This window comes from Bombus pyrosoma, linkage group LG5, assembly GCF_014825855.1.
Source record: "Bombus pyrosoma isolate SC7728 linkage group LG5, ASM1482585v1, whole genome shotgun sequence".
Taxonomy (NCBI): Eukaryota; Metazoa; Arthropoda; class Insecta; order Hymenoptera; family Apidae; genus Bombus; species Bombus pyrosoma.
This window is the reverse complement of record NC_057774.1, coordinates 11,688,488-11,701,065: the sequence shown is the minus strand read 5'-3', so window position 1 is coordinate 11,701,065 and position 12,578 is coordinate 11,688,488. Positions and strand designations below refer to the sequence as shown.

Here is a 12,578-nt window from a genome sequence, read left to right as displayed (position 1 = left end):
ATAGTTTTGCAGTAACATTGTTTTGTTTTCGTCGTTTTATTTTCAGTAAGGTGCGAGTTGGCTGATACGGTGAGCGATCTATAGATCAAATTATGGTGACCTGGTTGCGAGGGTTACGCTAATTGAATAATTGTAAGTTAGTAGATACCTCGGTAAGAATACTTAAAACACTGTAATAAACGTATCGTATGCTTGCTGGTCAATCTTTATTTTAAACGTTATTTTAAATTCTATACGAACAATTGGTTCGAAAAATTAATCAGTATACTCTTATATAAATATCAAAGTGCACTATCGTGGTATCTTTGTTTGCCAATGTCATATTAAGTAGATAATGACCATCGGGAAATGATGGCGGTAAACCATCCATACTGTCAATTACGTAGTCTTCTCGTTGGTAAACCCCCTAAAATGTAATAAATTATAAAGTTAATTACCTAACGTTTTCAGAAAAATTTTCCCAATTATGTAATACAAGATGATTTCTTTATTTGCCCGATCATTACATATGTACATATATTGTAAAATAGTTTATCAAAATTTGTATTTTATTAGGTATATAATGAAATATGAAAGAAAAACTAATTAACTCCTCGTTGATCAAAATAAATTAAACGCTCTCGTCTGTATTACATTTCTGAGTATCAAATTGTTTACACACCGGGTCCGGAGGGCAATTATCGCCATCCATGTTGATTGCTCTTATTATAGGTACCCCTATAGACTTTGAATCCGCTGCAACATCACAAAAGCTTGCATCTATATGAAGTCCAAGATCAACCGTATATTCACCCATTCGAACCGTAAATAAGTCGGCTGTTACCTATAAAACAAATGTTGATGATTCCTACTCACAGCGCTAAGTAATTAAAACACTTGATGGATATTACCGTTACATCGAGGTGAATGTACATTTAAACTATAAACTCGAATGTGTGTTAACAATTACAAATTTTTACATGTCTTTATAAGTTAAACAACTAAAAATGACTAATATTCAAAGCAATTGTAGAAAAATTTCGAATGTAGCGAGATACTTATACGCATGTATGTATGTATGTAGATAGATATAGCAGCCAATATACGAAATAGAAAAAAATTAGAGCTACAATTTTAGTTGACGCAACATGGTCGTACTACAATTACATGTATTAGGTTGTCCGAAAAGTTTCTTTCGTTTTATGAGGAAATAATAGATCCATTTTGTTCTGTTGAGATAAACGCCGCGACATTTCACACACTTTGTATCACGATTGTATGAAGGTGCACTGTTGTAAAAAGACACGTTTGCGAAAGAAAGACACTTTTCGGACAACCTAATATATCGAAATTTCTATGAAACTGTTTAAGCTAAATGATTAATCGTTATTTATGATACTGTAATCGAAAATACTTTAAATACATACCTTAGTGTCCTCAGGAAGTGCTTTAATGATCTCTATATACGTGTTCAGACTGGCCCCATATGTGCTATCATAGTTTAGTTCGAGATCGCATGACTTTATATATTCTTCGTTAATTTGACTACAATCAATATCTTCCAATATTATGTCGTAATCTGCCTTGTATTAACAAATATAAATTACTTAAATTGGAATTAAAAATTAAAAATGTATTATTTTCTTGTAATATTCAAACCGTAATTATTTGTGCTAAAAAAAAAAAAAAAAAAAGAGAAAAAGAAATGATAGTTATAATTACAATAGGTATTCTTATCTCTTAGAAAAGTGTATGAAAAAGTTTGTTTCGTCCAAAAAGCAAACGCGCAGCGAACTTTGAACAACGTGGAACGTTTTTATAGTATTTCACAAAATATTACTCCAAGGAGAAGATAAACTTGCTACACGACTCAATACATCATTTGTAGGAAAAGGTTAATTATTCAATTATTTTATCCTTACCTGCACCATGCACCATCCTAACGCACAGACTGTGAACAACCAGAAGAGCATCCCGACAGCTAGTATCCTAGACAGCAAGTAGTATTAAATGGACTATTTCAATCTGTTAGCGAATAATATTCAGCATCGCTGTTGTCATCCGTTCGATTATCCCAGGAAAAGAATCCCGTCTGGCAATGTGACATCTGGTGGATCTGTGATTTTATCACAACTTATTGTCTTTTATAATCGTGAAACTACTACAATGAACAACTGCATAAAAACACTTGTCACGAACATGGTACATTTGTAATTACGAGGGTCATAGTAAAGATTGCAATACTATCATTATGTTATTATTTATTGCGTGTGTAAGTATACTATTATTATGTTATTATTTATCGTTGTTATATTATATGTTATTATGTTCATTGACAAATATGAACGTACTCGCCGGGAAAATATTCCAACAATCTTTTGCAACATTGATATTAGACGCATTATCTAACCTTTCCTCAAGGCTACGCTAAATCGTCAACTATCATAAACATACGTACAATAGATATTTTTTCAACTTGCGTGTTTAGAAGAATTTCGATACTGTTGCGAGATCAGAAATCATCGGATTATGTATTAAACTTTCCAGCAAGTTCACTCTTTATACAGTGAAGACATATTGACACCTTCCACTCTCGCTACTAAATATGTACTCGTGACAATATTGTTTATACTATTGCATAATATACGATGAAATAAGTATATAAATAGCAAAATGTTTAATCGTAGACTCAATTTATTGTATTATAAACGTTCTATCTCGATTTCTTTTTTGTCTAAAAATACATTTCCTATACCTCGAGGCACTATAAGTGTAGAACGGCCTGTAAATTTTTATTTCGAGTAATAATTATAAACTAAATTAAATTGAACGTGAAATAAGGAATTTTTCTATTTTACCTATATGTTCGTTACCGTATATGATTAAGGGCTGTTTTAAGAGCAAATCGTTCAATTTGAATGAGCGAATAAGATAAATGATCGGTCATTTATCTTATAACGTTTGAACAAGAGTTCGAAGAGTGATCAATTTCTCGTTTTACATTTTTTCTTTCATTCTTCTCTCACCTAAGGCTACGTGCATCTTCTCGGTCTGCAGCCAGCTTATCAGTATCAGTGCTCTTTCTCCTCTTCGCGTGAACATATTAAACATATTTAACATATTAAAAAGAATACCCAATAAGACAATTCATTGACCGTTAATACCGACATGCTCCCTATTAATCGAGAAGAAAAGGGACATAACCGCTAATTGTATCCGCTATTTTTCGATTCCTGACCTTCAACGAGTTATCATTATACAATCATTATATATTATATCATTATACATGATACAATACATCGCTCACCGAAAAAAAAAAAAAAAAAAAAAAAATGTAAATATGTAAGTGTAAAAAATATAATTTTAACGTTAACATGTCCTCCGACATTTCCACCTATACACACCTATCGGTCAGTAACGTAGAATCTCAATAATCATAACGTCGATAAAATTTCACATACATAATATGATGACAACGTACATAATACAATCATTAATATTTGTTTCTTCTGAAAAGTTAAAAGTAATACATATACTATTTATATTTGATCCCAGAAATACAATAAATCTTGACAATGAATAAATAATTATCTTCTAAATCGCTTATTCTGATTTTCAGTTTTTCATTCTTAGTCACTATTAATAAATTCCAACAATAAACTGTTCTATAGGCCTAAAGGAATTGTCAAAATGACTAATTTAATAATTAGTCAATTACTGCGAAAATATGCATGTGCATTAATGTACATTGTGTATAAACATCTGTAGTACAACGATAATGCATCGAATCTAAAATTTCCTAAACAAATCGCGTTCGTTATAAATTTAATTTATCCCCCGAAAGACAAAATGGACAAAGCAAAACGGGAAGTTTCGCAAACGTTAACATACGACTTATCATCGCTTCGATAATACACGGACGCTTTACGAACTTACTCCAATTCCGACTGGATGGACACGCGGTTAAACGGATTCCTTCGATTCATTTACCACTTGATCTAGCTGCGCATCTCAATTATACTCTCTCTTACTCTTTGTCAGTAGTATGCCAGTAATGGACCATCGCGGTATCGCGTGCACACGGCACACTGTACACGCGAGCCACAGCAACGACAGTTCCTGATAAAGTCGTGGGAACGGATGCGGCCCACGATGCAATCGAATTAATCTCGATCGAACAACACCGTGTCACAAAATGAAACAGGAAATCGCGTTGTTATTAGCCATTACTGTTTTCGAGAACGTAGCTCGTTATTGGTCTCCGCCGCGTTTTATCTTCCACTTCCTATCTATCCCCCTCTATTCCTCTATGCTGCGTTTCGTTAATTAGAATGTAACCGGTGCGATGCGACGCGATTAAATTACTCGGCTACAAGCAATTTATACGATCGCGAACGAGCTTGGTCGTTGTAAACGCCAGCATATATCGGTTATATGGAGGAATTTTGTTATCGACTCGTAGATTTAGAAAAATCGCGCGTCTGTGATATCTTTTGTAAGGGAAACGTCCAATAGATAAAGAACGGCGAGGATTTATATAGATAAATATAGAACGACGAGAATAGTCTCGTCATTGCCGGGATCTTTGAGGTAGTAGATTTTAGGATAAAGAAAATTTATTGCGCAGGTACAAGATTTATCTTCTGACTCGTTCTTAATAGATTGGAGATTCTCTTCTCTATGTTATAATTATTTATTAGTTGGGAAGAAATTTTAGCTAGTTATCTTTTTTGTAATAGATTATTAGCGACACTAGTTGAAACTATAGGTTGGGTTTCATATTTCTGGCAAAAAGGAATGGTTTGTAGAGATTTTAGCAAGTGTAACGTCTGATTTAAATTTTCTAAACTGTTTTATAGGAGGAGGATTAACATTGAGGTGTGATCTACCACCAGAAAATTTCTTACGTTATAGAACGAAATCGCGCACCATTCATTTTCGTATTGTCTATATCACATAACAGAGCGTTCTTTTTTTCAAGAGATATCTACAAGCGGGCTAATTTTAGGTATATGTATAATTTACCCTGATTTTTTTACATTACAGTAAAACCAAACCTTGGGCTACCTGGATTTCACGAAGATTTTGGAGTATGTGCCGAGCCTTTCGACCCTCTATCAGTTCTGTTGCCAGAGGGTTCATCGCCTCCGTACTATGCACGCGATCCTCGATGGCGTAGCTGCACGGCACAGAACAACAGAAGGTGTCAGGCCCCTTGTCAGCAGTCAAAACTATTATAACTAGTATCTGCCGTTCTTGCAATTAAAGCCACGGCAATCCTTAAGAATATCTTCGCTCAAAGCCTCTATGCCCCAGGTGGAGCCTAAATTCCGATCGCACACTTATTATCATGATTCCAGCTATCGGCAATACAATACTTTTGGAAATGGATCGATACAGCACGATGGGTCATGTTCAGTAACATTTAATTTCACAAATTAATTCCAATTACGGAAATATTTTGACAGCTTGGCTATACTTACAAACAGCTTCGTGGGCCAACCTCTGAGATAAGCATAGATTCTTATCGTCTGACACAACGTCCGATAAAATCGAGGTTCAATATTGTTTTTGCAAGTCTAGGGCAATATGTTAGGCACCAGTCATAACGCAACTGTATGTATTGTGTAACATAGTGACGTCAAATGAAATATCTTATAAAAGTTGCGCACGAATTATGTATTACGTGATTGCCATCAACTCGTACAAAGCTACAAGAATAGCACTCTCCAGAAGCGCTTGGTCCCCGGTCGGTTTTACCGTGCGAGAGGTGGCCCTAAGACCGACCATCCTCTCGTCGTTCCTCACCCAGTCATTTGATGATCGTCGGAGCGAGCCTGGGGAGGCACCACCCGCAACACCGACGGGGCCCGGGAGCTCCGAAACCCCCGAGCCGTAATTTTTTCCTTCTTACTGACCTGTCCACACTTTTCTTTTTTTCTTTTTTTTTCTTTTTCAAACAGGATAGTCCGGGGATATAGCCAAGTTCGTCTTAAATTCGTTTTTTCTTTCTCGCGTTCATTTCTGTTGCCACGATCGTCATAATCGTTATAGCCTTTCCATGTAATACTCTGGCCAAAGTCATCGATAATATTTCTAACATTGATCCACCATTATCGACGTATCTAACTGTTATTTTACAACCAAAACGGTTACTCGCGAACGCTTCAACAGGGCCTTATTTGAACGTTTAACTTTAAGTAAAGATCGCTTCCACCGGATAACGTTCAAAATAAACACCAGTAAACATACCGACTCTGACTCGTCATATCACAATTATTAACCGATACACCTCTCCATTTATCTTCCATTTTACATCATTTCCTCCAATCACTCCACCCACTCTTGTTCAACGAGTATATTACCACCCAACTGTATTCAAACCTATTGCACCTCCGACCCTCGAACCTGATCCACATCGGATCCATTGCAACACATACCCCAACGTCCACTCAACACAATTCACTCGTGCCCCTTCTTCTATCTCCTCATCCCACTTCACACCCCTTACGCTTTATCGCAATGAATCCTTGCAATTCCTCTGCTATACACTATTAATTCACTGGAATCCCTTGCAATCCTGCCGAGATTCCCACACTCATACATCCTCAACCTTCTCCAATCACACTTTTAGCGGGAGCAACCCGTCAACACGTCCTCTCTTCAACGCGACCCAAACGCGACTCCAAACAACTTTTTATCTAGATTTCATGTTATGTTCATTAAAACATAAATATATATATATACGATATATATATATATATATATATATATATATATATATATATGCAAAAGCGTATGCAAAAAATGACAATACAGATTATAAAATATTAAAATGTAACGGTATAGGTATCTGTAACAATTATATATTTAGCTATAAAATTACTCACAGTCAGTGATCTTCGTTAGATGTGTTCTTTTTAATCGACTCGTATCTTCTTGCTTATATAATTTTAACCGACGATTATAATAAAGATACATAATTATAATATTATCAATTATGTATACCTATACATATACAACAGAAATCAGTTGTATTGTGTTTAGTGTATCGTGGTCGAAATACACGATACAGTTTACGACTTGATACGTCGAAATGCGACAAAAATGCGTCATTCGTAATAAAATATAAAATACAGATTTTTACTTGACGCAGAAGTGCGTTATTCATAGCAAGAACAAATGACTTTCGACTGGACGTTTCAAGATCTCGGTAAAGAATGCAACTCGATTTCGATCACGTTATCAATTACATTGTCTGTTTTGTAGCGTTTCTGCATAGAATATAGCAAGTATCGTCTGCACGACAACATGGCGAGGATCGTGATCGCAGAAAGACGCTGAAACGATGTTTTTACGACGTGGCGCAGCGCTATCGAAATTCAGAATACATCTTTAGACAGGCATATCATACATTTCGATAAACTTCGACATTTGGGCGTATTTAAGACGCGAATTATTTTAGCAGATCCACATTCTTCGGGACTTCGTCGAGCAGACCGGGACAGTGAAGCATCGAAGAAAGCATAGTAACTGGGGAAAAAGATAATTTTGTAGATTCCTTTGGGGAATCGACATTGTGCTTGTGCAAAATTTCTTCCAACTTGATCAAAATTAGAATTTAACGAAATCATCATGTCTTGGCTAATGATAGAGACCATTGGATTAATTGTCACTGTATTCGTCCTGCTTTATTACTATTCTATGATAAAGTTAAACTACTGGCGAAAACGTGGTGTCAAAGGACCAAAGCCTCTTCCGTTTTTGGGTAATTTCAAGGATGTGCTTCTGGGAAAGGATTCGACTATGGACTGTTTCCAAAAAGCCTACAATGAATTTAGAGACGAACCGATGGTTGGAGTCTACGGAGGTCACGAACCGCTGTTAGTTTTAAGAGATCTGGATTTGATCAAGGACGTTCTTATTAAAGATTTTAACAAGTTTGCTCAAAGAACGCATGGCGCCGTACGAGAGGTATATGTATCAACAATTTATGTTTTACTGAAACAAATTGTTAATTTTATAATTATTATTATGACAAATTGATATATACATCTTATAAAGTAACTGAGATTTTACGTGCTATATTATAATTGGTTTTATTGGAAAATTGCTCATTCTAATAAAGCTATTAAAGCTTGTTGTAGCTATTAAATAAATTTTGTTAAAAGTTCCAGAACGAACGAATAAAAATAGTCAAATATACGGTATGTTTGATAGCTGGTGAAGAAAATTTTGGGAAAACAAGCCAAAGTAGGAGAAAAGTTCGGATTATTAAAACCGTATTTGAAACCGTATTTCCGTTGTTTCAATGTTTTGTCCAATTTTTTTCGGTCTTATTTCTTGCAATCGCTCTGATTCATATGAAAAATAGAGACTAAGATATACGAGCTGAATTACATAATAATAGAAAATCATAAATTCGATATGCGAAGTTCCATGGCGTGACTGTACTTTTATTCCGCGATCTTTGCCAAAGTTGATTAGCTTTATTAGCTAAAATATTGAGATATTTTATTCTTATATTTATTGGTATTTATTATGCTTTGCAATACTTGTATTGATAGAGATCGCGTTCAATTGCCATAACACCTGCCACTATTATTGTGTGAGCCACTTATTCACAGCTTGAGTGGGCTGGTGTTCACGTTGTTTTAAATTAGAACGAAATGAAATAAAATTTCCCACACAAATTGAAATACATCGTTATTTTTAAAAATAAGCTATTGGCAAATAAGGTACAAAGTTCAATATATTTTTTTACGTGTGATTATACTTTATCTGTTATGGCCCGTTGATTGCAAATTCCGTGCCTTATGAAATGAAAGTACCAGAAATGCGACTGTAATGATTTTTTACATTCTGTCTTTAAGCGAATCTTCATTTCTTAGATATATCTGTTAGATATATTGTTATAAATTGTAAATTCCACCTACTTATTACTATGTTTTGCTACGAAATGATGAATAAGTGAAAAGAAACGATGCGTTTGTTCATATTGACGATACGAATAAACAACTTTTGTAATTTGCATAAGTGATGTGCAAAGATACGTAAATTAAACAGTAGTTTGAAAGAGAAAAAAAAATTTCCCACCATTGAATTTAGAATTCAGTATTCACAAACGGATACACATTCACTATATTATTTTTAACAAATTATTGATGTTATACATTATTTTTAACAATTATTCGTATTGGCATTTATATATATTGTAATATTATTACTTTATAGTAAAAATTATTATCCAAGTACATGTACCCAGAAATCGGAGGCAGTTAGGTATTATAATTGAAACCACTATTTTTGTCACTTAAAACAATTACCAGACTTGTATCAAAGTTGTATGATGAAACTACTTAAAATTTTAATGCAAATAATTATTTCTGTCAAAACATTCATTAATCTATAATCAGTAATCTAAATTAAATTATCTAAATTAAAGCTATCAACTACTCAAGGTTTTTAAACGTTAGACACTAGTCTGTATCTTTGTAGATATTAACCAAATAACGTATATATGCGTTTGTTGAAATTCTTGTAATAACGATGAACCGGGCATATCTACTTGTACGAAATTTATCAATTGCGACATTGTCATGATGTTGGTTCGTCTATTACATAACATCAACTAAATATCAATATCTTATGTAAGAGTATCTTCTTTAATCATAACAGATGCATTTTATCGTTTATTTAGAAAAGTGCAAAATCTATAAAAGTAGAAAATGCTTCTTATTGTTAGCAAAAATTAACCTAACCCCTTAACCCTTATAATTTTGATTTTGATTCAACCTGTAATTTTTTGTAATTTATAGTATCAAACAGGAATGTCCGATTATACCAGGATCATTCTAATTCTTGTCGTAATCGCGTTACCTGTGGTACCCGCATTGTATAGTCGCTGAATAGTCGTATAACAATATATTTACTTGTATCAACTATAACCTATATAATTGTTTTAAAATTGTTTCCGGCTTATCTTTCATACCGCATATAACAAACAAGTAAAATTCTTGTAATTGTACAGGTCGAGCCATTATCTGAGCAAATCTTCAGGCTGGAAGCAGAAAGATGGAGACCCCTAAGAATCAAACTTTCACCCTTCTTCTCGTCAGGAAAGCTTAAGGAAATGTTCCACTTGATGACAGACTGTGCGAACACTTATGACAAGTACCTAGAGAAATTGGCAGAAAAGGGCGAGCCGATAGAATTTCGTGATACTGCCGCGAAATTCACCATTGACGTGATCGCTGCTTGCGCGTTTAGTATTCAGACGAATGCTATAACGGATGAGAACTGTCAGTTTCGTAAAATGGGAAAGAAAGCTCTTGACACGAACATCGAACAATTTCTCACGGATAGATTGAGGGAATATCCATTCCTATTCAGAATTTTTGGTCGCTTTTTCACTGATCATGAAGTTGTCAATTTCTTCGAAACAGCCATCAGAGAAGCTATGGATTACAGAATTCAGAATAATGTTCATACGCAAGATGTTATCGATATTTTGGCAGATTTGAGACAACACCCCGAGAAAATTAACCTTAAAGGTAAGGAAACAGATTAAAATTGTTTTCGTATCAAAAATATTGTATTTTTTGTCTTCATCTTCTTCGATAAAAGTTTAAATGCCTTTAAACAAGTTTGCAAATATGTACATGATTATTTATACAGAATCCATATAAATATGGTAAAGTACAGAGTAAATGAGAAGCTGATTTTTTATTATGACTGCTAGTATGACTTGAAGTACCTGAAGATTATGTAGTAAAAAAAGATGGCTAAGAACAAAACATCCCACCGATCTTGTTAAAGAAGTATAATAGACAAACGGTAAAATGGTATCCCGCTGGGGATAGCCATCCACGTGTTATATAGTAATAAGGTGTTTGAAAAATTTACTAAATGCTCAGCTGGACAAATTCTAAAGCACAAAAAGAAAAAAAAAAAAAAAGAAAAAAAAGATAAAAGGACTTGGAAAAGGCGTACGTGACTATCGTTGGTCATGGACGGCTGCGGAACATGCGCATGTGATATGGGAGTACGAAAACTGTGATAAATGGATGACTCGGTGGGGAAAGTTAGTTGGTTGCGAGTTGTCGATTGTAGTGAATTGTGAATTGCAAATTGTTTAGTTGTATCAATTTAGTTGTTTCGCATTACGGTTGTATTGCATTACTACATTAAGAAATAACTCTGAATAGTCGTATTTTCCCGTTTCATCATTGTAAATACAGTCAAATCAATCAAACAAATACAGTCACTATAATATATTATTTACAGAAGCGGATAGTTTGTTCCTGGCATCTCAGGCTCAGCTTTTCTTCCTTGCTGGCTTCGGAAATTCCTCAGTGACGATCAGCAACGCTTTGTACGAACTTGCATGGAATCAAACAGTTCAAGACAAACTGCGAGAGGAAATTCAAAGTGTCTTAAAGAAATATAACGGGGAGATCACTTATGACGGAATATGCGAAATGAAATATCTAAATGCGTGCCTATTAGGTATATGTAATTCTTACAGTTTTCATTCGAACGTTATTTCACGATGGGATCTATTACTAATTCATTTGAAATTATTTTTTAATGCATTGATGCGTAACTTTTAATTCTTAATTTCCAGTTACTACCTAAAATTGAAAGATTATTATCTTCCACGGCCAAGTGTATTCAATATACCTAACTACTGTATATTTATTAATAGAAACTTTAAGGAAGTATCCGATAATCCAATGGCTATCAAGAACAGCGACGGACACCTACACATTCTCAGGAACAAAAGTCACCGTACCAAAGGGTCAACAAATCTTCCTACCTGTTTATGCAATTCAGAGAGACCCAGAAATCTATCCAAATCCGGAAGTGTTCGATCCTGATAGATTTTCCGATGAAAATATTAAGACCAGGCATGCAATGGCTCACTTACCATTTGGAGATGGTCCAAGACACTGCAGTGGTAAGAAGCGTTTTTATAAAAAAAAACTTTATAAAAAAAAAAGTAAAATGTTTCCAAATTATGAATCAATAATTTTCAAATGATCTTAATAATAATAATAATAATAATAATAATAATAATAATAATAATAATATCAAATATCTTAATAACAATATCAAATAATTTCCTTCTTTTCTTTTAATTTCTTTCAGGCATACGATTGGCAAAGAAACAATTGGAGGTAGGAATGGTCACCATCTTGTCGAAATTCAAGGTCGAAGTATGTGAGAAGACTCGCAAAGTATACAAATCTGATAAGAGACAATTGTTCCTTCTCCAACCCGTTGATGGAATATACCTGAAAATGTCAAAGGTTGCAGCAGCATAAAAACGTTTATGATTATTCCGCTTCTAACATATTTCAATAACTAATAAATAGCAGCAATTATTATTATATTCTATGTTTCTTTCTTTTGCCTCTTTGCTCTGTATATTTATGACTCTTTTGCTACATATTGACGAAGTTGACTGAACAGTAGCGTGTCTTGTTGCGAAATCTTACGTTTAATTTTATGTATGATATACTTAAACACGATTGTGCACAAGAATATATATTCCTAATAATAAATATTGATATATAATATTAAAAATTAATAATAAG

General features: G+C 34.1%; 2 protein-coding genes across 3 annotated transcripts; one reads left to right on the top strand and one right to left on the bottom strand.

The window, feature by feature from the left end:
• Window positions 1-173: 173 nt before the first annotated feature.
• LOC122568005 lies at window positions 174-4,145 on the bottom strand. 2 transcript variants are annotated; one of them, XM_043727254.1, is made up of 5 exons: window positions 3,916-4,145; window positions 1,902-2,095; window positions 1,407-1,562; window positions 662-823; window positions 174-406 (listed from the first exon to the last, which is right to left on the bottom strand). In XM_043727254.1, the coding sequence occupies exons 2-5, from the start codon at window positions 1,950-1,952 to the stop codon at window positions 260-262; spliced, it is 516 nt and encodes a 171-aa protein (XP_043583189.1). In that variant the 5' UTR covers window positions 1,953-2,095; window positions 3,916-4,145; the 3' UTR covers window positions 174-259. The 2 variants fall into 2 exon arrangements, with proteins under 2 accessions (XP_043583189.1, XP_043583190.1); XM_043727255.1 differs by lacking the exon at window positions 3,916-4,145 and having other exon boundaries at window positions 1,902-2,194.
• A 3,317-nt stretch (window positions 4,146-7,462) lies between these two features.
• On the top strand, window positions 7,463-12,449 carry LOC122567923 (cytochrome P450 6B1-like). Its single transcript, XM_043727090.1, has 5 exons — window positions 7,463-7,953; window positions 10,010-10,532; window positions 11,266-11,487; window positions 11,687-11,938; window positions 12,130-12,449. The coding sequence occupies exons 1-5, from the start codon at window positions 7,615-7,617 to the stop codon at window positions 12,303-12,305; spliced, it is 1,512 nt and encodes a 503-aa protein (XP_043583025.1). The 5' UTR covers window positions 7,463-7,614; the 3' UTR covers window positions 12,306-12,449.
• The last annotated feature ends 129 nt before the right edge of the window (window positions 12,450-12,578 follow it).

Excerpts from the sequence above, each read along its gene's own strand:
- LOC122568005 (XM_043727254.1), bottom strand. The coding sequence starts at position 1,952 with ATGCTCTTCTGGTTGTTCACAGTCTGTGCGTTAGGATGGTGCATGGTG. Across the intron at positions 824-1,406 it reads CACTTCCTGAGGACACTAAG|GTAACAGCCGACTTATTTAC; the intron begins GTATGTATTTAA and ends TTTGTTTTATAG. Across the intron at positions 407-661 it reads ATAATTGCCCTCCGGACCCG|GGGGTTTACCAACGAGAAGA; the intron begins GTGTGTAAACAA and ends ATTACATTTTAG.
- LOC122567923 (XM_043727090.1), top strand. The coding sequence starts at position 7,615 with ATGTCTTGGCTAATGATAGAGACCATTGGATTAATTGTCACTGTATTC. Across the intron at positions 10,533-11,265 it reads CGAGAAAATTAACCTTAAAG|AAGCGGATAGTTTGTTCCTG; the intron begins GTAAGGAAACAG and ends TATTATTTACAG. Across the intron at positions 11,488-11,686 it reads TCTAAATGCGTGCCTATTAG|AAACTTTAAGGAAGTATCCG; the intron begins GTATATGTAATT and ends ATTTATTAATAG.